General features: G+C 40.1%; 1 protein-coding gene across 3 annotated transcripts in view; it reads right to left on the bottom strand.

The window, feature by feature from the left end:
* ANKIB1 (ankyrin repeat and IBR domain containing 1) overlaps nt 1–23826 on the bottom strand; it is a 96695-nt gene that overhangs the window by 60808 nt on the left and 12061 nt on the right. For all 3 annotated transcript variants that reach the window (XM_084282214.1, XM_084282212.1, XM_084282213.1), the window contains exon 2: nt 3460–3725. In XM_084282214.1, coding sequence (XP_084138340.1) covers nt 3460–3647 — 188 coding nt within the window. In that variant the 5' untranslated portion in view covers nt 3648–3725. The remainder of the gene's footprint in view (nt 1–3459; nt 3726–23826) is intronic.

The raw sequence follows: 23826 nt of genomic DNA, 5'->3' as shown, positions 1-23826 counted from the left end.
TACAATATAGTCCAAGAAGTAAACTTGAAACTTTTAGTTCTTTGCTTCCAAAACGGAAAGCAACCTTATTTTCTGGAGAGATTTTCTGGCAGCTCAAGAGAGGCAAGGTGCTGTGGCCCCACGTCCCTAGGTCCAGCCGGTGTAGAGGCTGAGCATGCATCTCCAGCAGACACACACACAACCTTATGTGTGCAATATGGTATGTGGTGATCCAGAAAGACAGAAACAGCACGGACATGACCACAAGTGGCAACTGTTGGCCCTCATTCTATTTCACTCTCTAGGTGAGCAGGATGAAGGTCCAACAGTGGGAAAAATATACATCTGAAGTCAGGACAGACAGCAGTGATCAGGCACAGGGCATGGCCAAATATACGGACCAGCCACCTGTTTACACATCCTGACTGGGCAGAGCAAGTGAGACAGCTCTCGGCCCCTGGGAACTGCTGAACCACACAGCTTCTGGCAACTTCAAGCAGTACTTCAAACGTTCTCGTTTGTGCTAATTAGCCACCAGCAGCAGGTTTTGGTTTTTAAACATTAAAAGCTTGGTAAAACAGAGTGATCTGTGAGGTAAACATTATATCGGCTGCAGACTGAGCAAAAGTTACATATTAACTGAATGCCTAACTATTTTCCATCTTTTATTTCAACATTACTAATATATCAAAGCTTTCTATGGTACTTATGAGAAATTATCATAGATATAATCTGAGTATTTTAATACGTTCTTGCTGAATCTTGTGAAGAGAAAAGAAATTAATGGCACATTTTCAAAGATATATCAGTAAGTATGAGGCTACAGTTTGATTATACACTAAATACAGTTTCTGGACTGTAAAAGCTGGTTGAAAAGCACAGCAACCAGGTGACTCAGATTGCTGACCTTGTATAAAACAACTACGTGGTTCAAAATGGTTGAGAAATTTTTGTCTGTGTAAGTTTCTGCCTGGAGAGTTCATGACGGATTATGTAAGGTTTGATCAGATCAGGTGTTTTGCTTCATGACCCTTTAACCTTTTCTCCAGTTCCTTCATTTTCTTCACCTCCGACATGACTATACCAGGATGTCCTCAGCTCCCTTTCATTGCAAACTTAGTGCCTATGATTTCACTGAGTCTTTTGACAGTCACCACTAGCCTTACATCAGGGATTTTGTCCCGTTGTTTTAGTATTGGGCAAGAGCCCTGTCAGGTTATTTCCGAACATCCCAGAACATCTCTCTTAATATATCGTGTTATTCAAAAGGTGTACTGACAACTGCATCATGCTACTCTATTTTGAGAAATGAATATGGACGTGTTAGTTCATATCTACCTACAACAGCACAAGAATCAGCCTATGAAGAAAAACTGAACGTTATGGCATACAAAATATTGTCTAGAGTTTCAGCTACAAGTCACTGTCACTATAGGTTCCCAAATATTTAAAACATTCTATAAAGAAATATATATACAACATTACAGTATTATGGGCATCCCATAATTGCAAATCTCTCTCAAAATACATACAGATTAAAGTTCAATTATTTTTCGATACTGTACCTCACCTGTAAATCGAAGCATTCATTTCAATATTCAGTTTATTTAATCTCTACCATATCCAGGACTTTCTGTACCAAAGGGAGGAGGCTTAACTGGGAAACACTTGTGCCCTTTCTACTACCAACTTTGCAAACAGGTACAGTATAAGTACAATATTTATTCACCCTTACTATGTCTTTCACATAAAAAGGCAAAATTGTTCTCTAGTATGTGTCACTGATGAGTTTTGAACAAAGCCATTACAAAGACAGATGCAAAGTAGTAAAACAAACAAACAAACAAACAAACAAACAAAAACACAACAAATTACTCAGCAAAAATGACAATTCCAAAAGTCCAGGATTTCATTAGCAGATTCTAGCAAATACAGGTACCTTCACCATTTACTAGCAAAAAAAAATTATAAATCATGGACAGAAATTAGAAAAAGGAATGATTCTTTTGATCATTTGTTTGTAACATGCACACAATAAAACTGCATTGTCCTGTGAGGCTTAGATTCTAAAGGTCCCACGTAGCTAGTAGTAAATGTGATTTCTAAATTACTGATTATTTTTAATGCAAAGCAGTTATTCTAGATCTCATCATAATGGCGAAATATGAATTAACTAATGGACTGCTCAGCAGACAGCAATTATGACTCCATTTCTTTCCATTTATGCAAACAATTTCATGTTTCATTTCAAAGAGGCTGTATTTTCTTAAACTGAGAGAAAGAACCTGCAAATTGCAGAGAAAAAAAATCACGTAAAATGTGAATAAAAACTGAATGCTATTTTAAATCAGGTTTATTTAAAAAAAAAAAAAAAAAAACACAAACAAACCTGGGGGAAAAGGAACATTTTGGCATGTTAGAAAATAAAAAAGAATGATTCAGTGGTGAAATGAAAACATCAGTTAAGTAGGAGAGAAGAGAGAAACAGCAAAAAAATCAAGGCAGATGAGAAGCTATAAAGTATAACAAGTTGTTAAATGAATCTAAAACACCAAGGAAAAAAATATGGTTAGTGGCTAGTAAAGTCCCTCAACATAAGAGGGACAACACAAACTTGAATACCACAGGCCCATGAGTAGATATAAACACTGAACTAAAAAGAATATTGAAAAAAAAAAAAAAGAGTATATATTTATATTCTATTTCCTAATATAAATAAGAGGCTATTTATGAAATTCTCTCTAACTCATTACCTACTAAAGAAGAGGTTTAGCAATGTCTACTTGGAATAAGATTCATGAAACACTAGGCTGGAACAGCTTGTACCTGTGATCTCTGGACATGGATAAGATGCCTAACTCTTTGATGTTAATCTTTAATTGATTTTAAAGCACTGACAAAAAATACAGAAGAATGGAAGTAGCTAACATTAGGGATTGCTGTGCATGTCAACTGCAGCAATAATAAATTTATTCATTATCATGATATTCACGTTTGCTGCGATTATCCAAAATGGAAGAATAAAAGCTGCCTGTTTATTCTTTAACACAAGAAAAAACATACTGTCCCATCTGGAAATATATGCAATCAGTATGGTATGAATTAGGTATGATACAAACAGATCATTTTAAAACAGGAAAACATATCAAGAACAGTGGAATGGGCATTACTTTTAAAAAAACAACTATGGTATAGGAATCTTCAGAAAGCAAACTAAAACTGTCCAAGATTAATGTTATGAAGAAGGAACAGACACTAAAATTAACACCTAAAAATAAAATTAACACCTGTTATAGCAGCCTGGGATTATAGATTAACTTGCATGTTTTCTATTGAAAATCTTACAAATTCTGTCTGCAACACACATACATATGTATATATATATATATATACACACACGTAAGATATTTATAACTCAGCTGTAACTCTTGCATTTCTTAGACCAGTATATACACAAATAAAACACTGAATTATACTCACCCCAGGATACGGTTCATTCCATGCCTAGCAGCATAATGTAGTGGAGTATTGTGCTGGTAAGTTTCTCCATAAGAAGTATTTGGGTCAAGAGTTTCTTTTAGTTGAGGATTACTCTCATATATTTGGCAGGCCAGATTTTCATCTCCATTTATAAGAGCTTTGCGGAATTTGGTAGTTGTATTTCCCATGTTGCTATTCTAGCTATCAATGGCACTTTTTCCTTTCCCCTTCATCCACTCGCGAGGTTCTGTAACATGCTTCACAGCCTAAAAAGACAAACAGTATTTCAGTTATTCCGTAAAGCACTCTTTGCTAGATGAATTCACCTGGAACTACAGCACTGTAAGCATGCATGTGAAGATTACTTAGGGCCTGTAAATTCTGTTCATTAATTGATGAAGTCTTTATAGACACATACAAATTTCCAATTCTTCTTGGACTATTTCCCTATTAAATATTTTAACTACATAGACTCTTTAAACATACAGAAAATAAAAAGATGGTCAATATCTATCTGTATTAGCAGACAAGGATGAACTTCCGTGAAAGAGAAGTGAATTAAAGATTAGAAGAGATTCCAAATCATAACAAAAACAAAGTCAAATCCTTAAACAAGGAGGTAAAATTCTTCCAAAGTATGCACGAAATCAGACCTGAGTTAACTGTTACTTACAGAATATCAAGTAAAAATGTGCTTGAAGTACCTATGCACATGTTGATGGGTGTAAGCAGCAGGTTTTTGTGCCAGCAAGACCAATACACAAAGCACAGGATTTATTATCATAAAATCATTATGGCCCCATCTTAACAGTACTGCTAAGCAGATTCTTAAAAATGTTAATCCTGTTTGAAAAATGACACAGACCAACAGCGGATGGATCCATACAATGCCAGGCATTATAATGGCACTATCTAATTGCACCTTACAAGAACTTGAAGGAACTGCCAGCTGCCCTACTCCCCTGCCTCTCACCTTTACCTGAGGTAGGGGACCAGCAGATGGAGTTATAGGAAGCCTGGGCAAACAGAGCATCCCAGCACAGCTCAGCTCATGAGATGGGACAGCAGAGGCTTATCGGGCCGTGCAGTCTGAAAGAGCACATTGCATTTTGTGTCAGAGGGACAGAGAGGGGACTCAGCACCAGGCTGCAGCTGGTAGCACAGTGAACCTTCCAGGAGGTCTCTTTTGTGCACAGTCACCCCGTGCACACTGCTCCATGCCAGATCCTTCCCTCCACAACACGCTCTCTGGGATCCAAATATGCCAGGCACAGCAGGTTAGGAAACTGAATTTGATTGTGTTTGGTACCTACCATCAGGCAGGGCAGGAGCCTCTATGTGCCCGGTACCTTATGTTCAGCTGGTTGGGATCATCTCAAACTTCCCTATTTGCTCTCCAGCAAAGTCACCAGGCCCAGACCACCTCATAGACAAAACAGAGGAATGCAAGGGGTCTACTGTTGCAGAAAATCTAAGATCAGGATGTATATATAATCCACGTGAAAAGGATTTGGGGAAACTCTGGGGAACAGCTACAATGCACTTTTGTTTCCCCAGAGCAGTCCTTTCACGAGCTGCTTCAGCTATTGTGAACTTACAAGTCACATTAATTGCAAGAGTAACAACAAGCAGGACTGAGCAAGCTTGGACACCTTTACTTTGCATCCAAGTCTCCTACAGCTTTGCTCAGGCCCCATGCTGTATAGGATGTTGCTGGCTGGAGCCTTGTGCTGTCCCCTCTCTGCAGTTCCTCTGACAGGTCATTTGGTGAAGAGGAGGGAAAACTTTTCATCCTGACATCACCAGTGCACGTCCCTTTGTCTGGGCCACTCTAGAAGGAGTGCAGTGCCCTTGGCGGCCTCCACTTTCATCCCCTTTTCCTTCAAAACTGTGGTGAAGCAATCCTTTTTTTGGAGTTGTGTCCTACTGCTTGATGCCACTGTGGGACAAGAGATCTGCTAAACGAGCTAATTCAGCATGCTGAGCATGGTGACCCCGTCCTCCCCTGCCATCAGAGTCAAGCAACTGCATTAAGCACCTGCACGCTTCTCATAATAACATAGAAGTAGATGATCTGAAAGGAGATGCACACCCTGTTATAAACACAAACCACAGCCAAGATTCTTCAATCACACTGGATTCTGCAGCATTTTGTGTCTTTCTGTGGTCCCTGTATAGAATCATAGAATATCCTGAGTTGGAAGGGACCCTTAAGGATCATCAAGTCCAACTGTATTTTACAATATAAGCATATCCCGATGCTATGTTCATAGTGTTCAAGAAGGCTCCTGCATGTTCACATTACCACATCACGGCTTTCAGTTCTTTACATTAATGTGCTTCCAGACATACAAATAGCTGCATTACTGTAAATATTCCATAGTTTTAGGCTTTAATGAAATAGTGTACAAAACCATGAAAACATCTTTGCCCTTTTCAATAAACCAGCAGTTCATTATTTCTCTCCACATAAACCAAAATAAATAATGTCTAATACCTTTACCAGCTGGGATCTCAAAAACAACTTGTAAGAATAACTTTCAGTCAAGCAGTCAAGTTTGTTAATAAGAAAAGTTTACGCTATTGTATTACCCATTAGTCCCCTATCCACCACCAACAGTTCTTGAGGCCATAAACAAAATTAGACAAGAACAAATGCCTGAAAGATATCACATTACTCAAATCTTCATGAAAATCAATAACGCAGATCCCACTAGTGCCCTCAATGAGCAAAAAAGCACAAAAACTTCTCCCACCGTCTGAAATTAGAAGATAAGAGCATCAATTGCTGCACACTTATTTCGGGCAATTAGCACATGGCTAGCTTGCGTCAGCTGCAGCACACGCTGCCTCCTGCCCCACACATTGAACAAACCTGGTGATGGATGAGAGGGGGTGCTAGGAGTCTAAGGAGATCAGATGGTGCCCTCAGGGAACCTGAGAAGGTGGGGCACGGTGATTCTGCTGAGAAGCTGAAGCACAAGTTACGTTGGATATTAGGAAGAACTTCTTTACTGACAGGGTTGTGAGGCACTGGAATGGGCTGCCCAGGGAAGTGGTTGAGTCACCGTCCCTGGAGGTCTTTAAAAGATGTTTAGATGTAGAGCTCAGTGATATGGTTTAGTGGAGGACTTGTTATTGTTAGGTCAGAGGTTAGACTAGGTGATCTTGGAGGTCTCTTCCAACCTAGAGGATTCTGTGATTCTGTGCTATTTAGGCAGAGGTCTGTGAATGCATGGGAGAACCCATGTCTGTGGAGGGTGGCTCTAGAGAAATTAAGAGCTCAAGTTAGTGCAGTGCAGAACTTGTAAATTTCATTAGTTCCACTGCAAGCTGAATGACCTATTTATTTTTTGATGGAGTGTGGATATATTAGATGGCACCACAGTGTTCAGGAATGAATAATAAAAGATGGAAGCGCACTGCCCAAAATAACATATACATTACCATAACATCTGGGAGTTTTAGGAACATGCAGCATGTACTGCAAAACAGTGACATCTGCTTCCCTAAAAAAAACCCTACAGCCTATGTGCACAATAAAGGGCTATATGTGATACAGACATGATACAGCAAGGTGAATTAAGAAAAACAGCAAAATTCTGCTCTACATAACACTCTCCAATTTTTAGATTCTCGTTTCTCAGAGTCAAAGGAAAGGGAGAATTTTAAGAAGGATTATAAAAGAGCAACAATGTGGCTTCGAACAGACAAGTGCAACCTCTCCTATAACCAAGACTCAGCATAGAGGTATTGAAAATTTAGCAAATGGCTAATTGAACTATAATCATCATGTTATCAAAAGAAAATGAAAGACGATAGAATGGGGATAGCCCAGGAAAGCACTTCAGGTGAAGGCAAACAGCTTACATTTGATGTGATAGCAAGAAACCAATCTCTGGAAGAAAGCAAGGAGAGAAGTGACGGGGTCAAAACTAATCTAGGAAACAATTCCCTATTTCACATATAGGATGCTATAAACTGTGCTAATGCCTTTCGCCGTCATACAGCATCCATAAGGAGATTCATCTTTCTCACTCTTAGCCTTTTATGCCCCAATAATTTGGTGGGTCACGCTGCAGTTTTCTTTTCTGGATTAGCCACTGACCGTGCCAGCAGAAATGCAGAAAGACGGGTGAAGCTGCCTCTGCACATTGCTCTAACAGTGGGCTCCCAGCACCTTGGGAAGTCCAGAAGAAACCAAGACCCGACAGCTGCTGCCTCCCTCAAGCTGCTGTGGCTGCTGAGTGCCCTGCTGTAAAACATTTTAGCTCTGCAGGTTGTGTTGTCTGACAGGTCTACCAGAGACCAAAGAAGCCTCTACTTCAGCTGAAGGAGAAAAAGGACAAAATGTGAGCTGTTGCAACAAACTTCTGGATCTGACATGGCTGAGAGGGGCCCAGGCTGTCTTCTTTGTATTTTTTTTTTCCCATTCCATTAAGGGCTTCCATCCATTAGGTGCTCTCGGAGGACAGTGAGCTAACAAGGCCAGTGCTGGAACCAGGCAGTGATTCATCAGAGAGAGGAGACTTGGTTTGCTCTTTCAACCCCTCACTTCATGCATCTGAAGGTGATGGGCATATTATATGCACATTTCCTCCTGAAAGAGAAAGAGAAGGGGGGCCTGGGAGATCCAGCCAGGTCACAGCCTCAGGGATGTGGAGGCTCCCCCAGGCTGAATACTGGGGTGGCTGACGCTGCCTCAGGAGCTCCCAGGCTACTGATGCTGGAGCCTGCTGTCAGTGTCACTGTTCTTGCTTTGGTGTTTACATAAACATTTAGGATATTTTCTTAATGTGATGTTACAAAAACATTGCAGAATAACAAAAAGGACAACAGGGAAATGGCAGTCTTCAAATATTGTACCTGAATAAAATGGGACTCGAAGAGAATTTTACAGGCCAAAGACGAGATATTTGTTTGGTAAGCAGACCTATTTGCTAAATTTTCAAGTTCTGTGTTTGCAAAAGGGCTGTATCATAGCCATTATTGTAACCACATAATATTTATTACAACAACAAATATCATTACAACCTTTTATACCGAAAAACACAGGAAAAACAGTTAGCTAACACAGCATTTAGTATCCCCCTACTATTTCAGAATTTCAAACATCAACAATCAGACTCATTCATACTTAGTGACTGTCTTTACTACTCTACCATACCCCAATAAAATTTCCAGGTTAACCATAAATCCAAAATATTGTTTGCACAAAACGCCTTAAAGTCAAAGGAAAGATTCTCATAAACTCCGTCAGGAGCATCACACGTCTCTGCTTTGGCAATAAGCAGTAAAACTTCTATGGACTTATTAGCAACACCGCTAAAAGCAGCACTTTGATATCACAGCTCTATAAATATTTAACAAAGAGATGGATACTCCCACAGGAGCCTGAAGACCGAGTATAAGATGAAAAAAGAGTGAATGCCGAAAGACTTGGGTAGATCAAGGTACAAATGAGATCTTGAGAGCAGTAGCACCAGCTGCCCAATTGCTATTGATTTTTTCATGGGTATCATCATAGACGTGAGTTTGAAGAAGGATGACTGTAATGGCTTAAAAGGATTTTAGAAATAGTCCTCCCTTGAAGTGGTGCCACGGTGCTTGCTAGAAATTTGTAACAAATGGTGAAATACCGTACAAGAGGGACCAGACAACTATTTTTGAAGCCTCCTATTTCTAACACTCATTTTGGAATCATGTATTCAGCACATGAGTCTTTCATGAGATGACATACCTCCCTGAATTTACATTTGAATTGCTTTAATACTGAAGCAAAATTTCTCGCTGAATGTAGCACCAGCATGTGATCGTACAGCAGCCGTTTCCTATCTTGGGAGATAGGAAAAGGAAAGGCAGATATATTGCACTACACAATACTGCTCAGTAAATCTAAAGAAAACATATTTCTTGCACAAAAAAAATCTTTTATCCATATGATGATCGAAGATCATCAACAGAACCAAACATTGTTTGCAACTATTATTTTTCAGAGTAACACTTTAATTCTAAAAAGTTTGAATACAATTTGCTGGTTGAAAAAAGAATATTTCTTACTCAAAAAAAGTATCTTTTCGTGTAAACTACAGGAAAATTATTGTGGAATGAACAGTAAGTCAAGCTGAAAGAAGAAAAACATTACATAGGCTCTAACAACTATATCTTAATACTATCAAAATGAAGTTTTGATATTGATATATAATCTGTTTTTTATACCTTTGCAAAGACAACTGAAAACAAATTGCCTACACAAAAAGGAGAAAGAAAAAAGATATCAAAACAACCTTTTTCCCAAAAGAGCCCTGCTTTTGTTGAAAATATAAAATATTTTACTGCTTCTAAATGCATCTTCTGTTCTAAGCACAGTTAGCTCAAAAGGTAATTATTTTATTTGCTTTGGATACTGCAGTTAAACAGTTCATTTTTATAAGGTGAGTTTTTAAAATATTTACTGCAGACTCTGTCCTGCATTACAAATCATAATTAACTGCAGAAGGGAATCATGTACAGCTTCATGTTTTAGGAAGAAAAGCCTACTAACCTGGTACATTTAGGAGTGTTACACCATGACGAATTATAATCTTCACTACTGGGATGGATGAACACAAATGAAGCAAGTCAAAAGTTATGTTCAAGAATTCTCAGAATACTAAGTCCTCTCAAACAAGAAAAAGCCCTGTTGATTTCTATTCCTTCCTGGTCCTCTCCTCTGTCCATGAAGTAAAGAGCACAATGGTACCAAAAAATTGCTCACTTTATCAAGAGGACAGAATTAAAAACAGAGCATGCAAACATGGATACTTACTTTAGTATAGCTGGCACGTAGGTCTATAATTAAGATATAGTAGAAAATATTAGATTAAGGCTAATTTTTACTAGTTTCTGGAAAAGATGTAAGATTTACCAAACTTGAATTACTGGGCAAAAACTTCCCTTGCTGGACATCTCCAACAAAGGAATATTTCTGTACAGCTAAGTAACAAGTGTGCTAGCAAAGCTTGAGAATCAAGTTATGGAAAAGGAGTAGTTTTTTAATTCTTTTTAAACTAATACAACTTACTTTTTTTTTTTTTTTTAATTGCTTTTGTTTGTTCTGTTGTTGTCGGTTTTTTTAAACTGAAATAAGATATATTCTAAGGTTTGTTATTCTAAGATCTGAAGTCATCACCATGAAATAATGAAAGCATCTTATCCACTTAAAGCTTTCTGAATGGAGCTTGACATTGTCAAATTCAATGTTACATTTTACATGTCCAAGTATAGACCAAAAAAATGAAACTAAAATACCAATGTAGAGAATTATCTACAAACATAGCATTGGTTAGCCTTAGTAGAAAAATAACCAATATACATTCTTTTTGTTTCAAACACTAAGATTGAAAAGTGGCATTAATGTTGAGAATTTACTTGAATAAAATACAGCACAGGGTTGTGAAGGAATTATTTCCTCATTATGTTTGTAGGATAGAGTCTAGCAACTCATGTTACAATCTTCTCCTGCTGGCTAACGTGCCCACAGCGAGGCAGCTTAAAGCTATTGCTAAACTCTGTAATTTGAGACTTTGGCTAACTGACTCAGGCACAAAGACTTTGATCCAGGTGGAAAATTTCCTTTCTGACACACTTCTTTTGCCTGCCTCCAACTCCTGTTTGTAGAGAAAACAGACTTTTAAGCAGGGCTCTCGTTTCCTCTGCCTTGATACACTGACGGTGATGCAACAGGGACAGATGCAGCAGACTAGGAGCAGTTATCAGTTTATGGAAACAAAGCTACATTTTGTAGCTAAAGCAATTGTTAAATGAATTTTGATGGTGTTGTACAGTACTTGCTTTCTTCATCACCTACATGAAATGTGGTAAATCCACTGTGGGTAGGTACGTACACATGCAAGATACTGTACAGCCAAATGAAATGTACACTGTAATAGTCAGATGAAGACAGCGTCCCTGTAGATAATAAGAAATAAATAAAAACAACAATCTAGTGGCACAGCTTAAAAGGTGCAGCTGTTCCTATACAACCTCTTTCTTTTTTTTTTTTTTTTTAAGGGAGCTGCAATTCAGTGTAATGGAACAAAAGACTTACCATTCCCTAACTGTGCACTCAAGTACGCAATAGTCTGACGTGTAATTGCAGATTATTTCATATTCATTTAAGGGCACCGTGTCTTTAGAAAATTATTTAAAAAAATAACAATAAAATCTGCAAAGTTCTCTGAAGTCCAGATAAAATTTTGGAGTTGTTCCTAGTGAAACATTCCGTCAAGGCCTTAATAATCTGATTTAATTTGCTGTAGCTTAGCTACTGATACAAGAGATATGCCTTCCTTTATGGCCTTTTCAGGCTTCAGTCATAAAATACAGCAGAACTCTTTTCAGGCTGGCTTTTCACTCCTCAGATTAAACAGACTAACCAAGCCTTAAATAATATAAAATATCTGTATCTCAAATAATACAGACACTACTGCTCTAAGACCTGTGTCTGCGTCAGAAGGCAAAGAAGCACAGCAAGAAAGGCTTGGCTTTTTTTTTAAGAGTAAGACAAGCTGCACGCAGACGTGCTTGATAGCTGTGGCATTGTAATCTTGAGCACACTTTGTTTTGGTATAAAAAACTCACTACAGACTGCTCAACCTACTAAAATATCTGAAAACACATCTGCGACAGCTAATAAAATACTGTTAGCTGAATAAATGTCTACAGAGTGACTTCTCTGCCACAGGTCAGTGCAGGTAACACCACTTTTGCATCAAGCGCTGGACCCAAGCACCAGACGCCGAAGTGAACAAATATCACCCAGCCTCCTGTGTAAAGAAGCAGGGGCAGCCGGTGACTCAGCCAACAGTCAGCATCGGTGATAAACTGAAGAATAAGAACCGGAGACTGGCAGCTTCCTTTAGCAGGGCCATTTCTTTCACGTTGGCAGCACGAGAACCCCGTCCTGGGTAATGTTTTGCTGCTGCATTTCTCCTTGCTCACACACACCGTGGCCACTGTGATCGCTGGGATTTGCAAAAAGGACTCAAATACATTTTATTTAACTGTAAGGTAAGCAATGACCCAGCTCGAATCAGTTAGAGATGAATGTCTGTCACCTCCAAGGACAAAAAGTACAGGGTAAAATGACTGCTGAGAGTGACAAGTAAAGGCTTACAGAGGAATGGACACGGCGGCATTATCAGCAACAAAAAGCCCACAGAAACGCGTGGGTTCCTATCAGACCGACCTGCTTAGAAAAACTGAGGATAAAGAAAACCAGTTCTGGGCAATTGTTCCAGGGAAAGGAGCAGGAATGAAGACAGCAACACAAAATTGGCCATAGAAGAACCTACAGGGAACTTGATTAACCAGCCTAAATGGGGTGCAATGGGCCTTGACCCTGCCTTGACGGAGTTCAGGATGTATTTTTCAAGTATGCTTGCTCAGCTTAACACAATTTAAAAGCCTTGTTAAGATTCAGCTGAACAGGTTTGAAAATGCACTGTAACCTAAAGAGAACCCTCTGGAGAGCCTTTGTTATAAACTGGCCAGCTAAAAGCTTTAATGTTAACAGTTTTCAATGGCATTAAACTGATACAATTGAAATTAAAACTTTTTGGTCTAAAACGTCCAGGCATACCTACAGAAAGCAAAAATAATGAGCCTGGCAACACAGGGCTGCTCAGGATCAGATTCATCCACAGTAAAATCTGAAAAAATCCTCATACATTAAAGAACCTTAACCTGTTCCCGAAGCACAAGCCTCTCAATTCGATGAAGCTTTCTTATAGTTAAGAGCATCAGCTGGGAGGACCGTGCTGCAGCTGGACCTCGTAAATAGTCAAAAGGCCTGGATGGTGGATCTCAAAGGGTAAGAACAGTTAATATAGGAGGTAAGTCAACTGCAGTCAGGCTGTACATAATTGGCATCATTCCACGACTTTCTAAAAACACACAGTTGCATTTTGTAGGAATAACAAATATCTGAAGTCAGTGCATTTCAACACAAAAATTACTGTTTTTATGAACGGCAATAAATCACTTTAATAAAGTGAAAAGTTAAAAAGGTGAGCAAACAAGTAAAACTAGATTTTCAATGTAGAGACTCCCAAAATATCATCCTGTATTTTAATTTGTTTGTGTAAAGCAATAATCACAGAATCCTACTGCTGACTCCGGACTCGTAACTTAGATCCAGAGTTTGGTCTGTAGGCTGCTGCTAGTCTGCAGCTACCAAGTTTGGAATAACCTAACCAACCCTCACCTTAATTTGTCTATTCTCATTACCCCAATAACTGAAAGCACTGAAAAGAGTATTACGCGGCATTTCAAGGAATGTGCAAGGTATGAAAAGTTCCCTGTTGTCACATAAGCAACATGACAGAGTGACAGAGCACATCTCTACTTGGTGCGCTACAATTATTCCATAAACATTTACGGGATGAAACTTTTTAAAACACACCCCGCATTAAAGAATTATCTCTTCCTGTGCTATTCAAGTGGGCGGTGAGGAAACCATATTGAACTGTTGGAGGAAGATGACAAACAACATTCACAAAATTACTGGACCAGAAACAAACGTGCACACACTTTTATTGTTTCCTGGAAGCATTCTTACATGCTGGCTTTGTTCTCTGTAAAGCTAGAAGACAATGTGACCTCGCTGATCTCCCAAAGATAGCGTGATTTTTTTCAGATGAATGAACAAATCAATTTCCTTTTAACAAAGAGGTAATTTAACTGGTCAGCACTCCTTCAAAGCAACACATTCATTTAAGGTCTAAACACAGAGTCCGGGAGATCATTGTGTGTCTAAAATGAGACAGACTCCCACAGCAAAACACAGTTTCTATACAATATTTCAGAAGTGTTTTACGACATTTCTGAGACACAACTGTAGGAACTATTTAACTATTTGGAGTCCAAGAAGCACACATCCTGCTTGCCAAGGTTGCAAGTTCCCAGGATCTCACAAGAGCATCCCTGCCACCAACTCATCACTCAGGTAACCACAGAGACAAAAACCATCACTTACACCTTACGCATACCCCCAAATTAGCGGACTTGCAACTGCTGCAGTTCTGATAAAATATTTAATGTACCCAAGGGCAAAATTCTGACTCTGGCAAGGAAATGGCAAAAGACATATTGGATCTAATCTAACATTAATTTGCACTATTCTGTGATTAAACACGTATTTTTAACATTTGAGAGAAAACCTATGCTGAAATATTGGGTTGTTTACTCCACTGCATACAAACTGTTTAAACATTTATATAAAGGCTATGGATAACAAATGTAATTATGGCACGTCACTTATAATTTATATTTATGAAGATTATTCTTGACTCAAGTATAATTGCAATGAAACACAACGCTGTTGCACGACAAAGATTTTTGGTTTCAAGATTAATATCGAATCAAAGAAAACAGAGAGAAAGAAAGAGAATAAAGTTATTTTCAATAAAGGAGCACCTTGAGTTTGAATCAGTTCTGCTGTTAACAAAATCAACATACCTAGTGACTGGCATAGCCATGGATGCAATTCTAATGACTGCTGTTCTTAGAACGTTATTGTGACTTCACTGTGTAAGGCAAGGAGTGGAGGAAAGAGAAATACAAATTGCCAGAATCCCTCATTGTGCAAAATCTGACCCATTTGTCATCAAAACCGCATGAAATGGATTGGAGCTATAGAGACTTTAATGCTACAAAGGTTTTCAAGAACCAGTCTAAAAAATGTGTTTTGTTTTAGCCAAGTCATAAAATCTGTACGACTTTATTTGAAAAGATCTGCAGCTATGTACTTGGAGCTTCCAAATGAAGCAACCGTACAGACAGCGGGATGATAAAATAGCTTTGGTGGTTAGGGGAACTTTGTGACTGCTTCCCAGAGTCATGCCGAAGCTAGGCAGAGAGGACAGGAACAGAGGCTCTGCCATTTCTCCTGTGCTCTCGCTGGCACCCAGAGAAGGGGGTGGAAAAAGAGGCAGGAGTAACAAGCCTGGCTGGATTGCCAGGAGGAAGAAAAATGCAGGAAATGACAGAAAATAGTCTGCAGAGTTGGAGGGTGGAAAGAAAAACAGAAAGGAGAAAGAACGCTAGGACTTCTTTATCATCCATGGACCACTGCAACGGATGCTAAGTGAGGCAAAACAAATAGGTGTTCATTTAAACTGATGGGCAGAGGGGCACACAAGAGGAGGTGAATTATGGTTATTCTGTACAAACACTCCTTATTCTGGCATTTTTTTTTTATTTCTAAGAAATGACTGAGACCACTTAAGTCTCTTAAAACGATTTTTGCTTTGTTGAAACTTTCTCAAGCAGTATGTGCCTACGCGACTTGCCAATACAGCACTCCAGCCAGGACAGTGAGGTTTCCTTCGGGAACTAAAAGAGAGCACGGAAGGAACTCAAGCTGACAGTAATCCTGCTGTACCCCTACTCAGTATTGTCATGAGGGTTTTTGCTTATTTATCCTCTATAATTCAGCCAGAGCATGATTCTCAGTCGTCGTTTTGAACACAAGAAGTCAAAATAGCGTTGTTTAATTGTGAACATGCACTCCTATATCTCTAAGTATCTGCTGTGTAAGTGTGCACAGTAACTGCACACACTTTACATCTTTTGTAAGCCATCCAAACTCAAACAGCGCACCCTCCTACCATGTAGCTATATCCAGTTTTTCTGAAGCATGCTGTTGTTTTTATGCCTCTGAAATGATTTAGAGCCACAGAAACTGCAGGACACTGTCTAAACAACTGAACGGAGCTGCCTCTTTCCAGAGTTTATGACATTTGTGTTGTCCAGAACACTGAAGCACCATCACTTATTCACAGACTTCAAGTTTCTTCCAGTGAATTATTTTTCATAATTTCATTGCCAGAATATACATCCCAAACCCAGTGACGCAGAGAAGTGAGCTTTGCCCTTCGAATTAGCAAACTAGTTGCTCAAACTACTCTCCTGCAAGCATAAACAAACCATTAATATTACTACTTCTCCTGACAGCTAAGCTTAAGAAAAATGCATGTTACACTGTTAGTGTAACATGCATTAATGCTTTAAATTAGTATTTATTTTAAATATCTGAGCCATGAGAACAAAAAAAAACAACAACAACATAACAGGCGTTCTGTGACAGAAATAGAAAAAGTGAAATTAAAATTATTTTATGTTCTTTTTGTAGACAAGATTGCTGATTGTTGGACACTGAGTTTTCTTCGCCTTCTTTCCTGGCACACAATTTAGCTCACATGCAGAGAGAACCTTAGTGAATGCAGACCCCACTTTTTACTTAGCATTTTTTTAAAAGTCCTGATAAATTTGTCCTACAAAACTGTTACAGTCTTTCTTAAACTTTCACGTAGAACCTGTTTTTTCATTCTAAACCACAACATTCAAGTTACCAGATCCTTACATCTTGTTCCTACTGGAACATTTCACAACTGCATCCACTGTTTCAGTTTCTTATTGCTCCTGGAAACAAAAACCTCTCTGTTTGTGCAGAAACGTGTCATAACAATAAAAGAGCATCTGTGCACCAATAAATCCAATTGCATTTATACTGATTAATGCTAACTGGTTTGCAGTGGGTTTTCATCTTAAATTATTGCAATAGAAAGTAGATACTGTAGAAAGCCAGGCAAGGTTTTGTTTTATTGGTTTAGCACACAGACTACATCATACCATGCTTCACCAAGCAGCCTATATAATCAAATTGCTCTTCCTTCAGCCAAAGTCTTTTAAAAAACCTCTTCCTCCCCAGTGCAGTAATTTAACAGCAACGTCCATGAGTTTGGATTAAAGGACGTCAAGGCATCTCTTTGGACATCATCCTACAGTTGCTGTAAAAGCCAAGAGAAGGCAGAAGGCAGGCATGAAGGCTGCTCAAATGTACCCGGGGCAGCGTGAAGATACAATCTTGACCAAATGCAATGATCTGAAAAAGTATTAAATCAATTGAATGTTTGACCAAGGTAAAAGGCTACACAGCACAGCAACAGATAAGACGTACAGCAACAACTTATGGATGAAAACTACTGCCCTAATTCATGAAAGAATCCAAGATTTTTCACAGAAGAAAGAATCAGCTCTTAGGTACTGATAAATGAAGGATCCTTGGGTACAGAAAGGGCTCCTGTCACTGTGCTTGCCAAGATCAAGATTTACGTACCGAGAAAGGATCAGGATGGTGTTGATCTTCCAGCAGAATCCCACATATCTTCTCCAGGAGAGATTCTCTGTATCTAACACCAGAATGAGTTAAAAAGATGCTGCGGACCTGCAGGAATTGTGTTCCTCAGCTTTAGGTACCTTCTTCTGAATACTAAATTGAAACCATTTTCCTAGATCAGCATCTCAGAAGTTGATACAACTTAGTGTTTTCCTGACAGCGCTCAATCCTACATGTCACAGAAAGAGTTGTAAAAACCTGAATTAGCTTTTTTTTGTTGTTAGCAGAACAATCTGCTAAGAGATGTCTTTAGTCCAACAGTTAAGAGATTGACCGTGTCCTGAAATGAGGATTCATCATCATACAGATTTATTCATGAATGTTCTTATTGTCTGCATCACAATGTCCGATGCTGCAGAAATTCTAATAGATTCTTGTGGGAGTGGTTCGGGAGCGTCTGAGTGGGCTCAATGCATACAAATCCATGGGTCCCGATGGGATGCATCCGCTTGTGCTAAGGGAGCTGGCAGATGTGATCGCCGAACCGCTCTCTATCATCTTTGATAGAGATAGGTTTGATAAGTTGATTTGATAGGTTGGTCGTGCTCGACCAACCTCGTTGCCTTCTATGATGACATCACCAGCTGGGTAGATGGAGGGAGAGCGGTGGATGTCATCTACCTTGACTTTAGCAAGGCTTTCGATACTGTCTCCCATGACATCCTACTAGCAAAGCTGAGAAAGCGTGGGATAGATGAGTAGATGGCAAGGTGGGTTGAGAACTGGCCGACTGTCCAAGCTCAGAGGGTGGTGATCAGAGGAGCAGAGTCTGGCTGGAGGCCTGTGACTAGCGGTGTTCCCCAGGGGTCGGTGCTGGGCCTGGTCTTGTTCAACATCTTCATCGACGACCTTGATGAGGGAATAGTGTCTGCCCTCAGCAAGTACGCCAATGACACAAAGCTGGGAGGAGTGGCTGACACGCCAGAAGGCTGTGCTGCCATTCAGCGAGACCTGGACTGGCTGGAGAGATGGGCAAGAAGAAACCAAATGAGGTTTAATAAGAGCAAGTGTAGAGTCCTGCACCTGGGAAGGAACAACCCGAAGTATCAGTACAGGCTGGGGGACGACCTGCTGGAGAGGAGCTCTGAGGAGAAGGACCTGGGGGTCCTGGTGGACGAGAGGTTGACCATGAGCCAGCACTGTGCCCTTGTGGCCAAGAGGGCTAATGGGATCCTGGCGTGCATTAAAAGGAGCGTGGCCAGGAGGTCAAGGGAGGTGATCCTCCCCCTCTACTCTGCCCTGGTCAGGCCTCACCTGGAGTACTGTGTCCAGTTCTGGGCTCCCCGGTACAAGAAAGACAGGGATCTCCTGGAAAAAGCCCAGCGGAGGGCCACAAAGATGATACGGGGACTGGAGCATCTTCCCTATGAAGAAAGGCTGAAAAACCAGGGTCTGTTCAGCCTGGAGAAGAGAAGACTGAGAGGGGATCTCCTCAGTGTATATAAATATCTGAGGGGTGGGGGACAGAAGGATGTAGCCAACCTCTTCTCAGTGGTTTGTGGGAATAGGACAAGGGGTAATGGCTGCAAGTTAAAGCACAGGAAGTTCCGCACCGACATGTGAAAGAACTTCTTCACGGTGAGGGTGACGGAGCATTGGAACAGGCTGCCTAGGGAGGTTGTGGAGTCTCCTTCTCTGGAGACATTCAAGGCCTGTCTGGATGCCTATCTGGGCAGCCTGCTCTGAGGAGCCTGCTTTGGCAGGGGGGTTGGACCTGATGATCTTTTGAGGTCCCTTCCAACTCCTACAGTTCTGTGATTCTGTGATTCTTGGAGCCAATGTGTTCTTGAGATAATGAGCTCAATTGATATTCAATGTGGAAACCTGATTACTGGATTTTTACAGCCAACTGAGAAATTAAAAACTTTAATGAGCTTTTTGTAGCTACATTACTAAATTAAAAAAAAAAAGATTTACAAAATTATTAGACAAGCCATAAAAAAATAACATATTTGAACTTATTATAACAGAAATTAAAAATTTCTGTAGGTCTGACAAGGACTGGTAAGAGTCCTTTGCAGTTCTGGAACTTATTTCACACTGCTTAAAAAAATAATCCTCAAAAATAAAGGCAAACTTTGCTAAGGAATAAATATCCAGAATTCTAAATAGAAGAAAAACTAGTTTATTCCTACCTTAAAATAATACTATTTCAAGACATTAGCTTAAAGCAAGCTGAAGCTGATTTTATTTATGAATACTATTAATAACAACTAGACTAATCATTCAGTTCCAACAATCTCATTTATTTTCTACTGCTTATATGTCAACATTTTGTTGACCAATATGTTTTATTGCATGGCTTTCATGAAACAGCATTATGTTTGGATTGCAGCAAAATTTCTGTTGATTTGCCATATGAATATTCTTCAAAAACATGAAACCAAACAGAAGATGCATGGCATTAGTTAAGAGTTTTCCATTACCAACATATGCATTTTTCTTTCCAAATATTATAAACCTAGTTGTAATAATGGCTGTACTGGATCAGATACTTCTCATTGAATATCTTGTCCCAGAAAGTTGCCAGCAGAATATACCACTGAAAAGTACAAAAATTGAGCAAGAATGAACTGACATTTTTTTCTGCAATACTCTCCCAGTCTTCTGCAATTTAGCACTTGATGAATGCGTAAGCCAGATGTGCTGCGTCTATATTAATAAGCTGCAGTGCATTTTTCTTCCATTAATTTGTTGAAAAACTCCCTGAAACCATGTAAATTTTTACCAGTTACAGCATCATGAAATTTCACAGCTTAACCATTCATTGTGAAGAAACATCTTTCTGTTTTTAACCTGACACTTGTTAAATTTCATTTTCACTGTCTACAAGAACTGAGAGGAAGACAGCAAAAAAATCTTCCCCTACTTACTCTTTCCACTTGTGATTTTAGAGCTTGCTATTATATTGTGTGCTACAAGTGATCAACCTGTCATATCAACCTTTTTAGAGGTTACTCTTACAGATTGATTAATCCTAATTCTTATGGAATGGATTCCGTGCAACCTTTATGTTCCTTTCTGCTGTTTCTGATCTTTTCTCAATGCAACGAAAGCTTTTTTGAGTTAGGAGACCAGAAGCTGTATACAACATGCAAAATGCATGGACTTACACAGTGGTGGCATGATCTGTACTCTTTCAGCATGTGATTTCCTTGTTGGGCTGGTACTAAGCACTGAGCTGATTTTCTTCAGAGATACTTATTACAATTTCAAGATCTTGTTCTTTGGGGGTAATCTTTAAGATAATCAGTTTGTATATAAATTTAGATTTTTTTTTTCCAACCATGTGAATCTTTCACATTTGCCTATACTGAATTACTGAAATTCATGTGCTAAATATTTACTACTCTGACCAATGAGATTATTTTACAGTTGTCATGGTTTGTAGCATTGTCTAGAGAATGCCGTATCACCAATTCCCATCTTTCCCAGATCACTCATCCATACATTAAACAGCATAGGTCCTACCACTGATCTATTTGGGACTCTATCAATAACCTTCAGCCACTGTGAAGACTGCCTATTTATTCCTACCTTTTAACCAGCTACTTCTCCATGGAAAGGACCCTCCTTCTTTCACAGAACCATGGAATGGTTTGGGTTGGGAGGGACTTTAAAGATCACCCAGTTCCACCCCCCTCCCACCAGACACCTCCCACCAGACCAGGTTGCTCAAACCCCCATCCAGCCTGGCCTTGAACACTTCCCCACAGCTGTTTGAATTCTTTAAGTCTTTCAAGCAAGGAACTGTGTCAAATGTCTGTTGGAAATCCAACTGGAGAATAACAACCACATTTTCTCTGTTAACTTCTTCAAAGGACTTTGCTAAGTTTGTGGGACCTGACTTTCCTTCATGATGATTGCTGACTGTTCCTCAGGATGTCATACTTGTCCATGTGTCTGCTAATTTGGTCAACTACCGCATCATTTCTACTAACACCCCAGGTAGAGATGTCAGGCTTACACATCTGCTGCTCCGTGCCTGCCTTGGAATCTTTTAAAATTGCCATCACATTAACTAACCTCCAGTAATCCAGCACTGAGGTAGCTTTCAGGGGAGAGTTTAAATGTGACAAAATGTAGTTTTTTGCACAATTCTAATTACCATCAAGTGTACCAAAGAAAACCATATTCCTACTGAGAAAAATAACCCAAAGCAGAGTCTACACAGCTTTTCCACAAGATCTCAGACAGATTGACAGTTCTGCGATCAGACCTACAAAATTAGACCCTGGCTCTTATCATCACATAAGTACATCGCACTTTGGCAAATGACATGTTATGAAGAGAGAGTGTCTATGCCAATCTCCTTTTACCTTGCTTGATTCAGCCAGAACACAGGAAATCTGTAAAGCCTATCTCTAAGGCCTATTTCTTAAGATGAAGGAGTGGCAGTCTGTCTTTTAACAATGCTGAATTTCTTTAGACTTCCCTCCCCACCTGCTCATGAAAGGCTTATCTCACTGAGAGATGCTGAATTATCAAGGAAATATTGTAGCCAGACGTAGGACAAACAATGCAAACTGCTAAGAGAGGAAATTTAGCCGACTGTGTTTATTGTAAAGCAGGTGCATGAAGAAGGATATCAGGCTTCACAAGATGTCCCAGGAGTCCTCAGAGAGGAAGCTACCTACTGGGGAACAACCAGGAATTCAGAAATGTCCCCCACCAGCAGAGGAAGCTGATAGATACAAGGCGGTACAGTATTGCTGAGGACAATCTTACTCTGTGAAGGTGGTGTAAGCCACCTCAACGCCCTTCTACATACCCCATACCTTCTACATACAGTAACCACAGAGCACTGAGCAACAGATTTCAGATAGTCTCACTGGGGTACCAGATGAAAGAGGAAAGCACGAGCTGCCTAGGGTGTTTTTTCTCCTCCTCTCATGTTTATGGTATCACATGCTCAGGCCTTGCTTCTCCTTACTACTCTACTCCACAGCAACAACAAATACAAGGAAACTTGCCAAAACACTGCCCTTCTCCCCAGAACTTCCCAGTTCCCATGCTCTCCTGTAGTCTGTAAACCTTGGCACTCTCCTTACCACTCTTCTCCACATCTGATTTGCTGGCGAAGAACAAGGAGGTGCCTCCTCATCGGGCCAAAGCAAATCTGAAATATTTTACTGGAGGCTTCCCAATACATAGGAGAAAATTCCTCACTGCAGAAGGAGATTTAAGCATTCAACAGTAATTATACAGGCTAATATGCCAGCCAGGAAATACTTTACTTTTTATCCTTTAAACCAGAACACTACAACCTAAAAAGGGAATCATTATAAAAAGATTTAGATTGTAATGTGACAGTTATGCTGAATCTCTGTATAAGTAGATCACCTGAGGTAACAGATGTAAGCCTGTTTGGGATCAGATTGCTAACGGTCATACAGTACTCAGTACTGCCTTTTTTTTGTCCCCAGCACTAGCCTTTGGCTTGCTATCCTGTAGCCAAGATCATCACATGCTCACCCACTAATTTGTCTTTGTGGACTGCCTCTTTTTGAAGCCAGGTGCTGTGCCAGGAAGCACGTACTCTGAAAAGCAGCATTCACTGGATTCATATACCCTTTGCTTCTAATACTGCTTGCCCTTGAGCCCATCTATTACCAGAATATACTACGTGGAGTTAGCACAGCACAGGCTCTGTTCATTGCTGACTCTGCTGGTTGCACATCTCCTCCACGCACTTCCCAGGGCCGTGAGAAACGAACCATTGACCATGCAGGCACAGCTAGGGCAATAGTGGATTTGTACTTCTGGTCATGGAAAATGACTTCTAGGACCTCCGGGTCACTTCTTTGCTGCTACGTTAAACACAGAGGTCCCGCAGAAGAGAAAGATCCAGGTCACCCTCCTGATCTGGGAGGTGTCAGTGATACTGCACAGGAGGTTCCTCGCCAAGGCTATTTCTGAACACCACTCACTGAGAATGTCACAGAGGACATCTGCACGTGGGTTCCCCCAGCGTGCTGGTGCTGCCACCCCCACAGCAAGGCACATTTCCTCACACAAGGGAAGCCCTCGATGTCTGCCAAACGTGGCTGCAGAGCAGACCCCACAGCCAAAGGAGGCGCGCGGCCTCCCCTCTGAGCTACCTGAGGTGATGCGCCTGGGCCTGCTCCTGTGAAAGAGCAGCTTCC

Source organism: Netta rufina, assembly GCF_964035555.1.
Source record: "Netta rufina genome assembly, chromosome: 2".
Taxonomy (NCBI): Eukaryota; Metazoa; Chordata; class Aves; order Anseriformes; family Anatidae; genus Netta; species Netta rufina.
The sequence above is the reverse complement of the archived record's forward strand: the minus strand, read 5'-3'. Positions and strand labels throughout refer to the sequence as shown.